This window comes from Microchirus variegatus, assembly GCF_963457635.1.
Source record: "Microchirus variegatus genome assembly, chromosome: 5".
NCBI classification, from domain to species: domain Eukaryota; kingdom Metazoa; phylum Chordata; class Actinopteri; order Pleuronectiformes; family Soleidae; genus Microchirus; species Microchirus variegatus.
The window spans coordinates 12468688-12487533 of record NC_139806.1 but is presented as its reverse complement, the minus strand read 5'-3'; the positions used below and the strand labels follow the sequence as shown (position 1 = coordinate 12487533).

Here is an 18846-nt window from a genome sequence, read left to right as displayed (position 1 = left end):
TATCCGGAAATTTTTTCAGAATAAGACAACTGCGGCATCGAATACGCTTGTAAATTTTAGAGGTATTTTGTGTAATTTTTAGGAAAGTTTTACAGATACAATTAGGCATGGTAATACTAACTATTTAATGTTCTTTCAGCATAAAGTAAGTAAAGTAGGGCTGAAATAATTACCCGATTACTAAATGAATCATCAACTATTTTGATAATCGATTGGTCGGTCTGAGTGTTTTTAAGGAAATAAAGCAAGTCGTTTTATTTTTCAGCTATTTTCTGGTTTACCAAACAATTACTTGATTAATCGATTATGAAAGTAATCATTAGATGCAGCCCGAAAGGCAAATAATGTGAAAATTCAGATCCTCAAATGCACACATTACCAGCTACAATTTTCAATCCACCCCAAATTCAAGTCTAATTCAACACAGATCTGATTTGTTTTGCAACCATCACCTACCACGCTCTTAAGGAAAACAAGAAGGGACAAAAGTAGAGATCCTGAAAGGTTGACAAGGATGATTTTTCCACCGTTGTCGTCAGACTTCCCTATTAAACAGAAGAAGAAAAATCAGTAAATTACATTTATATTACTGTTCTTCTACCAACCACATAGTACAATGTAGAGAATACTTATTCATAAAGCCTTAAAAAGTTGAAATCTCATTATTATTATAAAACATTATTTCCTGTTACATAGATGCTACCTCGGTCTAACTTCACACATTTAGGGAAAAAGCAACAGTGGTTGCTGTTCTGAGGTTAACCTTAGGGAGGCGCAGTCTCCCCACAGGTCTTCATGTTCCTGATAAGTCATACTGAATTCCCATCCCACACACGACCCCAACACAGTGCATTTAAAGTAAGTTTTAAAATAAATTCCCGTCAAGTCTTCATCTATGTAGAGTCCTTAAAAAGTCTTGTAAGTGCCAATAAGATTTAAGAACCTATAAATAAAATATTTGACTCCATCATTAGGAGAAAACATGACGACACAAAATGATATTAAGTAAAAGTGTTTTTTTTATTTAAATTAGCATAGTAAGCAAAACAGAACTAAGAACAGTGTGTAATAGGCTACAGTCAATTTCTAAAACATTGGTTGAGCTTGATGCATATATTGTGTGAGGTTGAAAATAAGCACTTTATAAAAAATAGATATCTACATTGTAACATAATGAACGTACAGTATGCATGTCCCAAAGTGGCTATGTGGTCTGTACATTTCCCCAATGACTTGTATAAAAAAACAAAAAAGAAAGCCCACTTGCAAACTAAGATCGACAGCAGTACTCCAGGTTATCTACTTTCTATGGAAGAGTGTACGTGTGTTGGGCTTTCAATGCCTCGTCTGGAAAGACAACAAGTAATAGGAGCAGAAAATCAAACGGAGTGGATGAATAATATCCACAAACTTTCCACTGTCCATCTTTGTCAGAAGCTCAGGTCTTTATAAACCGGTCAGTTCAAGCACGCTGTTCCTGAAAACATGAGCGTGACCTCCGCAGAATACACCTTCTGACCGACGAGAACGTTTTCTTCACACTCAAATCTCTTTATAAAGCAGCTTTTCAGTACCCGACTTGGTGTCAAAAGCATTGTGCAACATTTATAAATACGACAAAGTTTACATAAAGTATGAAATGTGTCGGGGGAGGAGGAAATCCACCATGAAATGAAAAGGACAGATTGGAGTGTTGATTATATTTAGACTGTAGAGATACAAAAGGGAATTTAGGGAGGAGGGCGACACCTGAGGGTTTGGTGTTGGGAGGGGCAGAAAAAAGTGGAACTGGTGAATACATGCACGGTGGACAGTTGCCATTTCAGTGCCAGACAATGTAAAGAGAAAAACCCCTTTGATTACTTATAAGGGAGAGGATCAGTAGGTAATGGAGGGGAGTCTGAATAACCTGGGAAATCTATTCATGGGCTTCTTTGCCAGCGAGCTTGTAGATTTCAGTGGGACCATCGACGTGGGTGATGGTTGTGGTCAGCTGGATGTCTTCCCCACTGTTTGCTCCAGCACCTCCTGCAAATATAAATATGGTGAACAGTCACCATCAAAGTTATTAATAATATAATAAACATTAAAGGTGTTTGACTCAGATTGCTTTCTGAAAACTTGGGAGTAAGACATCTCTCCCATGTAACTGCTCGACGGACGTCAGGGAAAGTCTCCAGAACTTCAAAATCTCTTTTTCTCTCCACTTGTCACTGACGTCAGGAGATGGATGGTTTTCATTACTTTGCTTATCTCCACTCCTGCCCCCCCCCTTCACTGTTTTCCCCCTCCTCTCCATCTGGATGAGAGCCTGGTGTCCATTAGAATCACCCCCTTGGGCCAAAGACACCCTTCTTTCCCTTGGGAATCGGGAGTGTTTCTCAAATCAACCCTCCCTTCGCTTCTTCCAAAAACAAACTTTGGTTGAATAGGCAGCTTTACAGCAGAGGACAGACACTTGTTGCCCATCAGAATGAGGTTAGAGCTACTGGGAGACGATAGCAAGTCAACCGTTCTCATTTTCTTAAAGCTCCCATATTATGCAAAGTCTCCTTTTTAATAATTTAAACCCTTATATTTGGGATTCTGGAGGCCCCATCAGTCAGCAAAGTGTGAAAAAAGATGACTAACTCATGTTTTTGTGGTCCTCCTCAGTCTACATACAGGAGACAAAACACGCAATGTTGACTTCCGTGCTCACTGGGACGTCACAATGCGTTATATTCCTGGAATTGTTGTCTCGCGGAGCTCGGCTTTGTACGTAAAACACGCGATAGTGCTGGCGAGGGCAACGGTATCCGAAAACCGGAAGTCTGCGTAAAGTTCTATTCTTGTCTCTACAGTGCAGCTCAGAGTTCTACACATGTTCATTAGGACACCAGGGAGCTAGTTTAACTTGGAGAAATAAGGTATAATGGGACCTTTAAGTAACTGCAAAACACCTTGTGGGACAATAAAGCTCTGAACATCATTTTATCCTAAATTCAGCAGCAATAGAGGTTAATGGTTCGTCCCTACCAGCTCAGACAGAGGACCAATTCATAAATGATAAAGACGTGAAGTTATCACGTGTCTACAGTAATGTGTAGTTACCAGTGATGCACTGACCACTTGACTGCTCGTCTCCATAGCGTTTGTGAGAAGGCGCGTAGAGGAACATGATGGCAAACACGTACAGGTTCCACATGCCGTAGATGCCGGTGAAGAAGGCACTGTTCACCTGCACCGTGTGCTCTCCCCAGTGCCAGTGACCCTCATTCACCTGGATGACGCATAAAAACACACAGATTAGTTACTTAAAGACGACAAAAAAACAAAGCTTTTTCACATTTTATCAATTTATCACATCAAACTCACCTGACTGATGATGAAGAAGATGACCGTCATGGCAGCACAGGTCAGTGTGACCAACATGAGGAACTTGAACCTGAAAATCAGACCCTTAAGGGTGAGAAAAAGGATGAGTTAAAGGAATACTTTGTCATTTGTATTATGCTCAGTTTCCCCCGATATAAATATATTCCTTCTTCGTTTTGTGAAATGCTTTTCAGTTTACCGTTTTAATAAAAATTCATCCTACCAGTGGTTAAATATTCCTTTAAGCTACTTGCTTTAAGTTTTTTTTTTTAAGTATATACATAGAGCAACTCCGTGACCCTATTGTGTGTGTCAGCATTGCTTAACAAATGGTCACGGACAAAAACGAACCTCATAGTGCAAACGTCTTGCCTTGGACATGGCAGGCAGGGACGTCCTCTTTCCACTGATATTGCGGAAGACTTGGAAAACCATGAAGCAGAGGAAGAGGAAGTAGAGACAGGCACAAATCCCTGCCACAATTATGAACGCCATCTGAGGACATGTCGTTAAGGAAATTCTTCCTAAAACAAAAACAATTTGCCAACAGTAGTGGTGCATGGTGATCCAATATTTTTTTTTAAAGGGGGTTCATTGTATATAATTAACCAATCTTTACAGTTGATTGTACAGTATATAATGTCATGAGTAACGTCAAAGCTAATTCATTGATGTAAGTGCTGTTCACATTCAAAACCAGTGCTTCACTATCTTTGTAATAACAAATATGTAACTCAAAATGTGAAAAATGTGTCAAAACCTCTCAAATCAACCAGAATAAACAGACCAAACCATAGGTATGTGCTTCATTTATAATATTTTAACAAACTTCACAGCTGTAAGGAGGTAAAGAAGAAACTACTCAAGATTTTTAGATCCTGGTTATAGATGCACTGGATCTATGAAAGATGAAGACAAATGTTTATCTGTTGTTTTTATGTTGTTTTTTTTTGATTATGTGTCATGATGAATCCAGCATCTCTCAGATCGTTCAAGCACAGCAATCACACACACACACAGGTACACAAACATGTCATTACAAGACCCTGGGCAATACTTTCACATATGGCAGTGCTGAATTATTTGTCATATTAGTCTAGAGAACAGAGCTGAGATTATGTTTAAAGGGGTAAAACGCTGGTACTAAGGAAACCAAAAACAGCACATGTCAAGATAGAACAAAAATTGTATTCGAAACAAAAATATATTTTATAGATTTTTTACTCTAAATACTATTTCAAAAGGATACAGCCAGTTCAGTTCCTACATCAGACGCCCAGATGCTGTAGAAAGGGTTCGTCAGCTGGACACCTCTGATGAAAAAAATCAGCACAGTAACATTTTCAATGTTACTGCATTTTCTTACAGATGGCAGAAAATTAACAGCAGGTACAGATTATGCATTAAAATAAGAAAAGGCACAATATGGAACCTAAACCATGATTAATCTACTTTTGTTAAAACAATATCTGTAATTGACTGAAGTAAAAAAGAGAAAACAGTGGCCTCACCTCTCACACATGTCAAAGATAAAAAGGCAGAAGGAGCCAAAGACGATGGGTCCCACCTGCTTCCAGTAAACGGAGAAACGGTTTCTCTCCGTCTGGTCCTGGGTGAACACACATAAAATATTTAAACGTATGATACACTGTATATCAGCTTAATGTATTACACTTCCATTGATCATGTGATCCTCCTCCTTAAATCAAAGCCAATCTGCAAATACCATTAATGCCCAGAAGTAAAAAAAAAAATAACACTGTTGAAATACTGCAGGTCAGTCAAAAAACACCAAGAGTGTGAAGCATTTCAAAGCTGCCGGCTACTATACCATGAGGTGCTCCCCGCAGAAAATGATCCAGAAGGAGAGCAGCATGGAGTAGAAGATGCCCTGCCTGATGTCTCCGAAAAGCAGCATCCAGGTCCAGTTGAAGCCAATAGAGAACCACTCCACTGGAATGTTGATGAATGTCATCGAAATGCCCAGCGCAAGAATAACCCTGAAAGAGGAATAATCTTTAAATCCTAATCACAATCAAATTACCATTAGATTCAGGCAAATATCAAAATAATTCACAAAATGTAAATTTGGCTTTTCAGATCCACACAACTCTCTCTTTCTGCGACTGTAACATTGCGCTAGTAAAGCAAGATGCTGTCCAACGGTTTGGAGTACGACTGAAAAGACCCACAAAAAGTTTCAGACGTGAATTACACTGCAAAAAAACATCATTCAGCAGTTTTATGGAATAAACACTTTTTGCCCCCATTCTCCACTGCACTCCCTCAGTCAGGTCTGATAGTATTGCTCAGTACAGGTCATTTTCAAGTGAAGAATACAAAACATTTCTGTTCACAAACAAAGGCAGAACAACAAGGAAAATCAAAAGGTCACATTTTAGGTGTACAATTGTCCTGCATTTGTAGCATCATACATGTCATATTATATTCGTTGTTAAAATATACATAAATACATTAACCTAATGAATTTGTGTGTATATGTATGTATGTATGTATGTGTATATATATATATATATATATATATATATATATATATATATATATATATATATATATATATATTTTGTCCTAACGTATACCACAATTATCATTACACACACACACCAGCAGCGTCATTATTTCACTGAACCTTGCTAAACCTAGAAATACAGGCATTTATAGAGCAATGTGGACATTTATTAAAAACACTCAGGCAACACACAGACAGAACAAAGCTCGTCTTCAGAGTGTCTGCAGCAGGTTCTTACATGCCACCTGGAGATGAAAGGAAGACCGTAAATGGTCCGTTAAGAGGGCAAAACAGAGCCAGAGACTGTGTGTGTGAGACAGACAAGAGGGGGGAGAGAGCAGCAGATAAAAGGTGACCTTATAAACATCTGGGTACAAACGGTTTATGCAAAGGCTGCGGGTAACAGACATAAATGAATACAAGTTTGAAGCAACGCCATTCCAGAGAGCAAACTCAGCAAACAGAAAGAAACCCGTGGTATGCAGAGAATGTGCCCTGATCACTACCAACACAGGCAGGAGGCCACAACACATCTGTGTGACTGTGTGTAGAAAATAAGGGCTTGATAGGAAAAAGCTGGAGGGAAAATAAACAAAAAAAGACAAGGTAATGGCAGGAGGAGATTTCTCATTTTAAGAAAAGTGACTTGAGTAACAATATTAAGATGTACAAACGCATATCAACATTTCCCTCCCACATCTGTCCTCCAAGTTTTTTGAGAAGTCTGGAGGTTCATCATTCCGACACCTCTGTGGACAACATGACTGGTTGAGCTTTTACAGCATGAAAAAATCATTTCCTGTCCACAAATAGGGTACGAGTCACACTTACGAAGAGCGTGCTACTCATTTGGGAGCAAGAGCCTTGAGCTGGAAAAGACAGCGGGAGGGAGAGCGACACTGGTATGCATATGTGGTGTCTTGCGAGCTGAAGTGCAAGTCCTGAGAGTGTTTGTGAAGCATGCGTCAGCCGAATGCTAGCTTGCAGATTTTCAAAACACGTTTCACGCCTCGTCGGGCACTTCCTGTGGCACAGAATGCAGCTTTTTCCCAGAAAAGCAAATATTAGGTTGTGATCAAGGCTTCAACTTCCCACAGCATAACATTCAAACCATCTGTGACGGATCCAGCTGCTTCATTTTCAACAGTCCATAAAAGGAACAGCCACAAATACCTGATGTTTTAAATCTTCCTTTAAAAAAATGAAGACATTCTTGTTCCCCTGAGGAAATCTGGCAAGTAGAAGCTTTTGTTCAAAAATGAAGAAGCCCGTGTAGTATTATTCACAGATGGAAGCTAAAACCACCTCACAGCACTACAGTTTTACAGAGCACGACCTATCTACTCCTCGGTGGCTTGATGAGCAACGCCCTCTGCTCTCAGTGACCTTCACTGCTTGAGTTGGCTTGACCTACTTGCACATTTCATTCATTGTTAATATGTGTCTTCACCCAGTAGATTCACTGAATCACAGGCTGCGGCTTCAACTATTACTGCATGTTCTGGCAGTTTTTTCAAAAACAAGTATAATTTGTCCCCACCAAAAGAGACCAAATTTAATGGAGTAAGGTATAAAAACTGAGGCGATAAATTGAGGCCTGACCATAACATCTTATTTTAAATCATAAAAATCATGTGTTGGAGCATCGGACTTTCACATATGGAGTTTATCTGAGCTGCTCACTCAGGGGTGGGGCCTTAGTCAGGAAGTAAAATAAATAAAGCTCTGCTGAGAGAGTGAAAAATAATTCTGTCATTCCGCCGGTTTGTGCAATTGTGTTAACAGTTCATTCATCTGAATACAACCCCAATACAAAGCACATATGAAACAGAGAAGGCAACCAATACTGCTGCATTAACATTTACGAAGCAGTTGGCTCAGGCATATTGCACTTCTTTAGATTTGAAATAATCTCAACTCATTGGCTGCCAATGACGTCTGATGAAAGAAGAGAGTCTACTCTTTCTTTTGGTAGTTCCGGTGTTTACATAGTCATAGAACAGACCGTTTTGTGGGTCTTGGAAAATCAGCCAAAATGCTCACTATGGGGCTGAAAATGGCTGGCAGCCAATGAGTTAAATTAAAATTTATACATATTTATATTAAAGCAACTTTTACTAGTGTATCTTGATTGATAATCAGAATGATTGCATTGTTAATACGGACTGAAAATTGCATTGAACTGCAAGTTAATCTCAGTTAACTACTGAACTTCTGCAATTAAGTAAAAATATAATTGTCTTTTTTGTATTTTCTTAAAAATTGAGAGAGATGGTGGTCATCACAATGCAACAATGATGAGTACTCACTTCTCCAGCAGCACAGGAGGTCTGCTCATGAGCATGATGCGTCTCCAGTACCATATCATGATAATGAGGATGCTCGGTGTGAGGAACGTCTTCATTGCAAACCAAACTTTTGTAAAGCCTCCGTTCTGATGGATGCTCTTTGGAGTGAGCACACAGACAAAAATAAAATAATTGTCAACAATCTGAACTGAGTCTAAAAATATAGTATATACACACACACACACACACGGGTAAAAAGTACAACTTACAACAAGGCGAATGTCTTTGATTTCACCGATCCCCACGTTAACCTTCCTGCGCACATTGACAGGCAAACGGATGTTGAGAAGGTAGTATTTGTGGGCCACGCTACCGATCTCCATGAAGGGCAGCAGGTCGCACTCGTAGTAACGTCCCTCATTCTCAAAGGTCTGAAAACATTTGGCAACGCAATTGACTTTTTAAAAAAACACATTCAGATTTTAAGAAAACGCAACAGATGATCTCCTCACCTTGGTCGTGGTAAAGTTGCAGCTAAGTTTCCTCAGTTCTAGAGAGTGAGCCATCTCCGTCCACTCGCTCACTTGGTCGTCTCTGTAAGCCAGACGCACATCCAGACTGGCCATCGCGCCATCCTCTGGAAATAATTGATAAGATAATGCACGTTCACATCAATTTGCTGGAGGGAGTTTGATTAGTTAAAAGCATGTCATAAATCATGAGCGTTCAGCGTTAATGAAACTTGGATAAAATGAGAATTGGATAAAAAGCCTTTGAATAATACATTCACACTCATCTGTGCATTTGAAAATGTTACACATTCCTGCACAACACTGGTGCTCGTCATCATCCCAGTGACGGGATCAAATTAAGAGCTGATGATTACAACACAGACAGCCATGACATTTTCATTACAAGACCAGCTAAGTGCTAGCACTCCCCCTTCCCATGCTAATATACACTCCAGAGTTGCCATTCATTTTTGCTATGAACTCAGCGAAACGTCCTTAACAAGGTTGCATTTTCATCATTACTGACATGGATAGGTTACATCTAAAACAAACATGTTACCACAAGGGCAGATTCTGAGTGTCAATAATGTGGTTACAGTCCCCTGAACAGACCTGTGGATTAATTTTCGGCATGTTAACATGTAGGTAGGTGTAATTCAGTCTGCTCTCCATGGTGGCCCAAGTCTAGGTTACTTCCTCCTTGACATAAACTTCAACAGCACCTTGGCCTTGGCCTCCCAACAAAAAACACCCCAAAAGCGACGCTATTAAAACTGCATATTTAGATATATTACAAAGCCAAGTGTTCTCTCCTCCAGCCCACCTCTTGTGAGCCTCTTGTGCCGTTATGAAACAAGCTGTAATGAAAAGACAAGGAACCCAGTGGCCTGTGCTGTAAGGAAAAAAAAAGAAGAGAGACAGAGGGGGAGAGAGAGCCAGATGAGAACTGGCAGACTGTCTCTGTAATGCCCTTCCCTCTGCTATTGGTTGAGCCAGACGCCCTCGAATGTCCGCTTATTTCGCGCAAACATTCCACTTCAGTCCAGCAGTCATCGCCACAGAAACTAAGCCTCCTCAACAGCTGTGTTATTAATGGACCACAGCCAATGAGTGCTTGGTGCCAAGGTGGAGTGGGGTGGAAGGAGTGGTTAATAAAGGCAAAGCTTTTCATGGCATGAACATTGATACACAGATAAGGTTGTGTCAAAGAATGGCAGGCTTGTATTAAAGAGCAACTAAACCCCTAAACCACTCGTTTCCCCAGGTGTAAACACGTTTGTATGGGTATCTAGTAAAGTTATCCATTGATCCAGGTGTAAATTATACATACGGTGATAAAATTTAGATTCAACTACTGCCTCTCTCTGGTCAAACACCAGCTACTGCATTCAAATTTAGCAATTGGCTTTTTTTAGTCCACACTTTCATCACTCTCTAATCAGCGTGAGGCTCCTTGTCCCAAACTTTTTAAACACCAGAGCTGTTGTTCCGTCACCTTTCTCGCTCCACAACGTAAAGCACAGAGCACCTTGTCGGATAACTGCAACTCGGTGTCAGATTTCACCAGCATACCCCCTCAATGTCCCACTCTCTCCCTCCCTCAGGTCTCAGCCAGTGTTGCCAGATCTTGCGAGAGAAACAAACAACCAGGCCGTATGAAAACAAGCCCAAGTTTTCCCAAATACCCAACCGGAAACAAAAATCTGGAGAAGAGGGGGTTTAGTTCGCCATACAGCTGCAGAACAGAACCCAGCATCCTTTGGCACATCAGTGTTCTGGACAGGATTACGACAGATTACCCGACAGCATTTTGTTCATTGTAAATGTGTTGGCTCCAAGGGTTTTGTGGATGGAGGTTTACGGACTCTGAATTCAGCATTTCATTTTATGCCAATTCAACCCCTTCCTGTCTTTATCAATTTATTTTAACAATAGCCAAAGCACTTAAATATTTAAAGTCTGAAAAATATTGAGTTGACAGAATAACAAACAATACTGCACTTAAAAACGGGAGGCTATATCAATCCATATATTTAACCAACAAAACAGGGCTGTTTGTGCACATTTGGCTGTTTAATTGCATTTTAAAATGTCTCCTCTTGGATTGAATTTTGCATAAAACAAAATCAGTAAGAAGAAGTGATATTTTACAATTAAATTAACTCATTGGGTGCCAATGACGTCAATTAAAGTGAGAAGACGCTGTTGTGTGGGGGTTAGAAAATCAATCAAAACGCTGCAAAACGCTTGGCAGTATGGGGCTGGAAATGGCTGGCAGCCAATGAGTTAAAGGGAAATTCTTGGATAAAAGTTTTTCAAAATTAAATGCATGGATTTTCCTTGAATTGGCAACTTTTATGCAAAATTCAGTATTCCATTCGCTTCTCCAATACCTCAGGAGGAAATAACAAACTCCAGCCCTTTACAGAGTTCACAGAGCCCAAAAATGTTCGAAAGCAAACGATAGTGACATGACTGTTTACACAAGGCAGAGCAGAGACACTCAGTCATGAGACCACGCAACAATTGTTACAAACCAGCGCCAACTTTTCTACTGATTTCAAACTGGCCAAAATGTTTAGAACCACTTGTCAGTATCATGATCGTGCATCACACTTCATTATGAAGCCAACATTGACCTTCAATCATACATAGCTATACATTATAAGCTCTGTAGCAAAGACTCAAAACCTTTCCCGGGGCCGACTAGTGATCCAGTCGCTTATAAAGCTTTCACATCTCCCTCTCTAATCCCTTCTTAAAGGGTCCAAAACACTCTGCCAGGATACCAAACCCTCTTCAACAACATAACAGTTATCTCCCTCCCCCCTCCTCCTCCTCCTCCTATACCCTTTCCTCTCATTCAAAGGGTTTAACACTTAGAGATGCGGTGTTGTCCACCAGTGATACACTTAACAGTATTGTTTGACGGGGATTGTGAAGTTGAGGTTTCCTCCATGACAGTAGAAGCTGGATGTTAGCTGCAGATTAAATTTACTCATGCAGGGTTAAGGGAAACGCAAGTGAAATGTATTTGTTGTTTGCTTTAATTTTCAGTAATCTATTTTTTTTTTTTTTTTTTTTTTTTTTTTAAGTCTTGCATTGCAACATTCTCATTAAACTCTAATTAAAGTGAGTAAGTGACGGGCACATTGTGTTTTAATGTCCAACCTGCTGCAGAGCTTTATTTTGGAAAAATAAGACAAAAACAGTGCAGCAGACTCACTTACTATGAGTTCACTTAGCCCAGTTTGGCCCTGGTCTTCCCATGTTTAAGTATGTACTGCCACAATAAAATGTAATGACTTAATTCTGAATAATGTAAGTGGGCAGAAACTTAACTGATTATATTACTGAAACGTAAACATGAGGTAATCTATTTGGTCCACTCACTACACAAATTAAAGCAGTAATATCTTGACTAAAATTGAAGAGGGGGGCATCACATACATTTTGAAAATTGGAATGATGTCATCCACAGAGTATGTAAATGATTTGGTTGTGGGTCTCAGGGACGGATAATAGGAGAGTGCATTGCTCACAGTCGGCCAACTATGAAAGGGGTCCAGATTACCTCTCTCCTCTCATTTAATATCCGTCTCAAGGGCTCCTGACAATCCCATCTACTGCAATGGAGAACAAACAGCAGGACATCCATCATTGTTTGCAGCCATACTGTGTCACAGAAATCCAATCTACTGACAGAGACGCACTGCTGGGGGATTCCACGAAACATTCACAATAAAAATGGAATCAGAGCACAACACACTACACCCTAAAAGAATACTGTGTGGGGACGGTAACAAAAGAAACACACCGACCAGTATTACTGGTAAAGTTGTAATGTGTGAGTCTGTGCTTGAATTTATGATGTGAGGAAATTGGAAGTGACATCAGATGTAAATATTTCAGAAGCAAAGCTTGGCCTCTTTGAGCCTCTGCAAATACTTGCCTTCGGATTGTGAAACTAAGGAATAACAGAGAGATCAAATATTGACACAACTACAAAAAAGCCAAACTTACATCCTACATCTTCAATAGCAAAGTCTTGGTTCTTACCTATCTGGTTGTACATCTTAAAGGCAATGTCAAACTGCAGGATAACCAGCATGAACTGGAACCAGGGGCTCATCTCCTTCTGGGGCAGAGGGATGTGGATGGCAAATACAATGTTGTTGGCTTCAATCCTTTTGGCCACGGCCTCATCAAAGGTCCTGATCTTCTCACATTGGTCATGACCCCAAGGCATGAACCATTTTGATTCCTCGTGGGACTTGATTTTGTCCACACATTTGGTGGCCAAGTAGTGGACTGCTGTGGTGGGGCTGGGAGCTGTTGAGACAAATACAAAATGGGAGAGACGTTAGGGCGGACGTTAGAATGAAATACGGCAGCAGAGTGGTTCATTGCCCTGCCAAGCTAAATGTCCCCTCAGACTAATAAATCACCAAAAAAGTTTCAGTAAAAAATAAAATAAAGTTGATCAACCATTAGGAGCTGGCAACAGGTTGGGTTTGAGTCAAATCCATTCAAAACACTTTGGCCGTTAGTTCTAATACGGTTTATAAAACGCCTGCGGTCCAGTTTTACTCGCTGAAATGATGGGAGCAGAAAATTTCCCAAAAGCTCTCAAGCAACAATTACACCGTTTCGCAATGAGATTCATGAGATTTGTAGTCTGTACTCACAGGATGTGAGTGGTGCTTGTGAAATGATCCGTCAGAGAGTCAGTTTAGCCTCAGGGCAAAAAAAAAAAAAAAGGAAAGACACACCAGTTTTAAAACACTGTGTTCGAGAGGTGATGTCAGACTATCAGCATGTGCTGATAACCTTCCCATTATCAGTGGCCTTGTTTTCCGATATCTGTTACAGCAGAGACTAACGACATGAAACCAGGTCTTCAAGAGTCGACCTAGGCCGGTCAACAATTTCGCTATCAAAACTGTTTAAACTTTACATTATACCGTGCATATGGTAAGAGCTGTTTTTAAGGGTTCACCAAATCGACTTCACCAAACTCTCAGCCTGTTCCTTGTTTAGCCACAACAGGGCTGAACAATTAATTGACATTTTATCAAAATCACATTACAGCCTACTGGAATATTTCTTTAAGCCAAAATGTGTGTCAAATTACCATTTTAGATTAAATATTATCCCAACAGACTGAAGAGAAAACATCTTTGTTTCTCATGGAGCTGCACAAATATCACCCAGTAATCATTTTAAATATGCAATTCAGATGAACATGAGAATAATTAGTTACAAATGACCATTCCCTCTCATCGTTAAGCCCTGTCGCATGCATGCCAAAGCAGAAACTCCAGAACGCAGGGCCGTGTATCAAAATTAATCTATGTGAAAAAGCTAATGAGAACTGTAACATTTAGTAGAAACATTTTAAAATTAAAGTTCGTTAGCTATTTTGGCAAATCAATTTTCAGTTCAGCAAAAACATCAATAATCTTTCATGGTTTTAGACTTCTGTTTGATCAAAAATACTAACATTTTAAATACACAAAAAATTAATTGCAAGAACAAAAAATTTAGAGTGAATTATAAGTGAATTACAGCTTTAAGGTGGATGTGCAGATGCTTCCAATTTGAGACAACCTGGAAAAGAAAGAATGGGATAAATACTGATGACCCCTTTGTTGTAGGAAGTAGTGAGTGACTCATTGGCGAGAGCGAGCAAGGCCAGATTTTTCCAGACACAACTCATCAAAAAGAGATTACTGACATTTCTAAGAAGATTCAAAGCTCTGATCACAGGCAAAGCTGTTACCAAGAGGACTTTGTCACAGAGTTTGTCCTTTAGCTTGGAGATTTCAGCATTTCTAACTTTAGAAAAGGAATACAAACCAAATTTGACAAATCTTCAAAAAAAAAAAAGGTATCACACTAGTTTGTACCAGAACATCTTATCTGTCGGTGTAATCGTATCAGTTCACTGATAGAGAGCTGAAAGGTGGGCACCACCAAGTTAACACACAGTCGTAAAAAAAAACCCAACAGGGGTCATCTTCAAGGCAGCTTTAAAGGGACAGCTCAGGTTTTTAGTTTAATTGTTCAAGGAGGGAGCAGTAGATGAAAGAATGGAAGTAGCAATTAACCACCAGGGGGCGACTCCACTGGTTGCAAGAGGAACTCAGTTTGAATAATTACTTCACACTTGATTTATAACATCAGTTAACATTTTCTTTCCCAATCGCTAGCTTCAGGTCGTCTTGAATAGCACACAATGTCAATTTGGTAAATAATCTTTCTTTTAGGAAAACCCATATTTTGCCTTTGTTTTTTAAATGAAATCAAATATTTAGGCTTCACAACAAGAATTCATTTTGCATCCACAATACTACATCCACATTTTATACAAGTCTATTGGGTCCCAGCAGTGGTGGCACATATGAAGCTTGTGTTGATTCTGCTTTAACTAAATATAATCCTCCCCCACAAAAAACACACTATCACTTAAATGGTCTCAACTGAGTGACAATAAAATACAGATACACACACACACACCATGAGGAAGAAGATACACCAAACAGAATTAAACCCAGTTATCTGCAAAGCTCTTGAAGTTCAATTATCTAGTGACCCTGTGAGTCCAGCGGCACACTGGCTCCTACAGTCTCCATCACAGCGTGTCCACAATAATGGCCGTCCCCTGAGCCCACTGACCCCATGCTGTGTTCCTAGGTTTGTTGGGAAACAAGGGGAGAAAAAAAAAAACCTTTCTACTCAATTATCCCTGCCGCCCCAGCCACCGAGCAAACACAAAGGAATCTGGCTTCATTAAAACCATCTCTGCCTAGACGGAGCCAAACATGCTAATTTGTCACCAGCTCTGCAGTGGGTGAGTGAGAGGGAGACTGACTGATGCTGAAAATGGTTTCATAGAAGATTAGCCAGGATTTATGAAATGAATTGAACACATAAAAGGGAGGTGAAGAAGGTGGCACATTGATAAAAGACAAATGTCAATAGGTGCAATGGAAAGATATTCTGTGAACTGAGGATAGGACTGCATCAGTCAGCCAATGGCCTGCAACAAATGGTCCCATCACAGCTAGTAAGACTTGTAGCAGTAACCACAAAGATTGTGTCTTTGCAATGGCTTTTCATAAGAAGCATCAAAAACGATGTACTAACACAACAGGAACATTTTTGAGGTTCTATAAGCGTCCGAGACATCGGTGTACAGGCCAATGTACCACCTCTTCACCTTTGGTGGATGGCTACAGATGAGACATCATTAGGTCCATTGTCATCTTCTGATCTTGCTTAAACCTGCCCCACATGAGGATCATTTGCCCAATTTCAGTCTCAATCTGGACCTTTTGACAATATTGTGCATGCCTTCTGATTGTAGGCCGATTTGAACAGATTATCTGGCCAAATTATCCCGTAGTGTGAGGGATTAATAGACGCAATTTTAACATCATTCCATCAGAATTATAAGTATTAAACTAATGTTTGAGATCCTCTAGCGTGGGGCAGACATCAGGACTCTTTACTTGGGTCATCAATTTGAACACTTTGACCCTTTTACGCTTCTTCAGTGGTGGATTGGACACATTTTACACTGCACCCACCTCGGTGAACACAGCATAAATCAATACTGATGGATTAAAATGTTTTTTTTTGTTTAAATCACCCAGCCCTAGATACATTTTAATGGGAACCAGACAGAGACTAGATTCAAAGGAACTTGACAGCAACTCCAAAACAGTCCTCGAGGCAAAATGCAACTTTGACAGCTGTGTGCACTTGTGTGTCTTTGTGTGTGTGTGTGCGTGTGCGTGTGTGTGCGTGTGTGTGTGTGTGTGTGTGTGTGTGTGTGTGTGTGTGTGTACCACTGTCTGTCTCTGTGCAAATGGAGAAGAAGAAAAAAGAAAAAAACTAGGGACATGAATGCGTTGCCTTCAAGGCAAATGGGCGATTTGGGAGAAGGGGAGAGACACAGGGGGGAGAGGAAGGAGTGAGAGGAAGGTAGAGATGCTGCCTGAGGCCCCCACACACACACACATTATACATGGAAGGAAGAGGAGTAGGGAAGGAGAACAAGAACATTCGAGTTTGGGTCAAAGAAGTGTAATAAATGCGATTTCAGGGCACATACGTGTTAGGCGAACAACACAAATAAAGCTCTGCAGCAACAGTGTGTTGTACTATTGTTGCCGACGGTCATAAACGGTGTGTGTGTGTGTGTGTGTGTGTGTGTGTGTGTGTGTGTGTGTGTGTGTGTGTGTGTGTGTGTGTGTGTGTGTAGGCAGCGAACACCTTGATACAAAGCAGTGATTTAGCGGAGGTGCAGCACTGCATTGTTTGAGCGTGAAGGTAAACAAAGCTAAAAGTTAGCCCGCAAAGTTAGCTTTATTCGCCGCGCTGCTGTGAAAGCACGAACCGAAGTCAAAACTTTAAAAAAAAAATGAAACATTTGGAGCCAATTCACGTTTGAATTCTCCCGACATACACACTCCAATCGCACCGTGACTAGCGCTAGCTAAACAAACAAGGGGGGGAAAGTGAAGGATGAAGAGCGGAGGATTAAAAAAAAGAAGGTAACTTACCAATTAAACCGCCGACCATGAAGGCAAACGCCTGAAACAAAAGAAGAGTAACTCCCATTATCACCAACTTTTTGGTGCTCATGTTCTCAATGATAGCCCCCGCCATTGCGAATCAAAGGCTGGAACGAAAAAAAAACACGCAAACAAATCACACGAGTGACACAACAGTGTGTGTGGAAAAGAAAACGACGACGCTGAAGCATCCACGGTGAGCAGGAAGACAAAGTGGGCCCCTCCACCGCTCTGCTCCTGCTTTTCAACTTCAGAGGAGAAGAAGAAGAAAAAAAAGAAAGAAAAAAAATCAGGAATCACATGACCTCAGCACTCAGCTTTATCCCCTCACAGCCAACAACACCAGACCAGGGGGAAACGTGTGGAGCGCCGCCGCATTGCAATAGAGCCTGGTAATGCAGGTTACCGTGGCACTTGAATTCCTGTAATAGCTCCACTGTTTGCGGCTCTCTGGGCTATTTAGAGGAGGATTTCAGAGGGTCCAGTCTCATGTCGTGCAGTGTTAGTTATACCACATCATCCACACATTGTCCTTCAGTGTCTCTTCTTAATCCACGTTAGACACGAGAGAAATCTCCAACACTGGAATGGAATGTGAGATTGAGAACACATGCGTGGAACATTTACAGACGTTTGAAGTAGGAACGTTAAACACAAGCATGATGTACAAGTGTAAAAGTGAATGACGGTGAAAGTGATTTACGCCACAGTTTTAACATCTATATCTGTACGTCACAAACGCAACAATTTCAAGTAAAATCATTGTAAAGTTTCTGTTCCCTGAATCCATTCTTCTTCTTTTCTTTTTAACAAGGCTTTTACTGTGAAGTTTTTTGCAGGACTGACAGGTGTGCAACTTCACCATAAAAACTGCTGACATTTAGTTGGGTACAGGCAAGTATTTGGAGTATATAAAAGTATATTATTTACTACTTTCAGAGGAAAACTCCATTAAAATAAAAGGAAGCTGCACACTGGATCAGAGCTGCTGCATCTAAGAATCTGTGATATCTAATGATGAGTGCAGATTGTAACACACGGATGAATACTCTGCTTTCCCACTTTAGGGAACTAAGTTGGCCTTTGCACACCAGAGAGGATGTCATTCATCTTATAAACATGGTGGTGCAACAGGGCAGCCTGTGCAAAGCAAGGCCCTTGTCCTAAAGTACATCATTTAAATCATATGTTTTGTCATCGTCGTATCTTCTTTGTATCATCCTTATTTATTTGTGTCCATATCTGTATATCTGTGCTCCTTTTATGTAACTGGGGAGGAATAGATAAGAGGTACTGAAGTAATGGAGAGCAACAAAACATCTACATAGAGACAGTGATCATGCTTTGTGACTGCGACACAAGGAACTTATACGGTTACAAGACAGAAATTTGTGTTGTGTGACAGAGTATAAATCAGGGTCCACCTGGGCCTGCCCTGGACTACATACAGGGCTTTTCCCCATTCTATTTCAGCTGGTGTGTGGTTCTGGTCCAGGTCTGAGGACACGTCATTTGATCTCTAGTTCTATGCTCTAGGCTTTTAAACATCTTGTACAGTCTTGCATCTGAGATCTTGC

General features: G+C 40.4%; 1 protein-coding gene across 2 annotated transcripts; it reads right to left on the bottom strand.

Moving 5' to 3' along the window:
* Positions 1-1044: 1044 nt before the first annotated feature.
* Positions 1045-17495, bottom strand: wls (Wnt ligand secretion mediator). Of its 2 annotated transcripts, none has more exons than XM_083889951.1 (12): positions 17258-17495; positions 12747-13019; positions 8688-8812; positions 8445-8606; positions 8197-8333; positions 5189-5357; positions 4869-4966; positions 4607-4670; positions 3709-3852; positions 3358-3441; positions 3094-3262; positions 1045-2028 (listed from the first exon to the last, which is right to left on the bottom strand). In XM_083889951.1, exons 1-12 carry the CDS (start codon positions 17361-17363, stop codon positions 1919-1921), a joined length of 1641 nt encoding a protein of 546 aa, XP_083746077.1. In that variant the 5' UTR covers positions 17364-17495; the 3' UTR covers positions 1045-1918. The 2 variants fall into 2 exon arrangements, with proteins under 2 accessions (XP_083746077.1, XP_083746078.1); XM_083889952.1 differs by having other exon boundaries at positions 3109-3262.
* Positions 17496-18846: the final 1351 nt, after the last annotated feature.

What these genes read in the sequence shown, in the direction of transcription:
- wls (XM_083889951.1), bottom strand. Translation starts at nt 17,363, where the DNA reads ATGGCGGGGGCTATCATTGAGAACATGAGCACCAAAAAGTTGGTGATA. An exon ending in ATCTTTGACATGTGTGAGAG is followed by an intron (nt 4,671 to 4,868) that starts GTGAGGCCACTG and finishes TTTTTTCATCAG; the next exon opens with AGGTGTCCAGCTGACGAACC. An exon ending in CAAGACGTTTGCACTATGAG is followed by an intron (nt 3,442 to 3,708) that starts GTTCGTTTTTGT and finishes CTCACCCTTAAG; the next exon opens with GGTCTGATTTTCAGGTTCAA.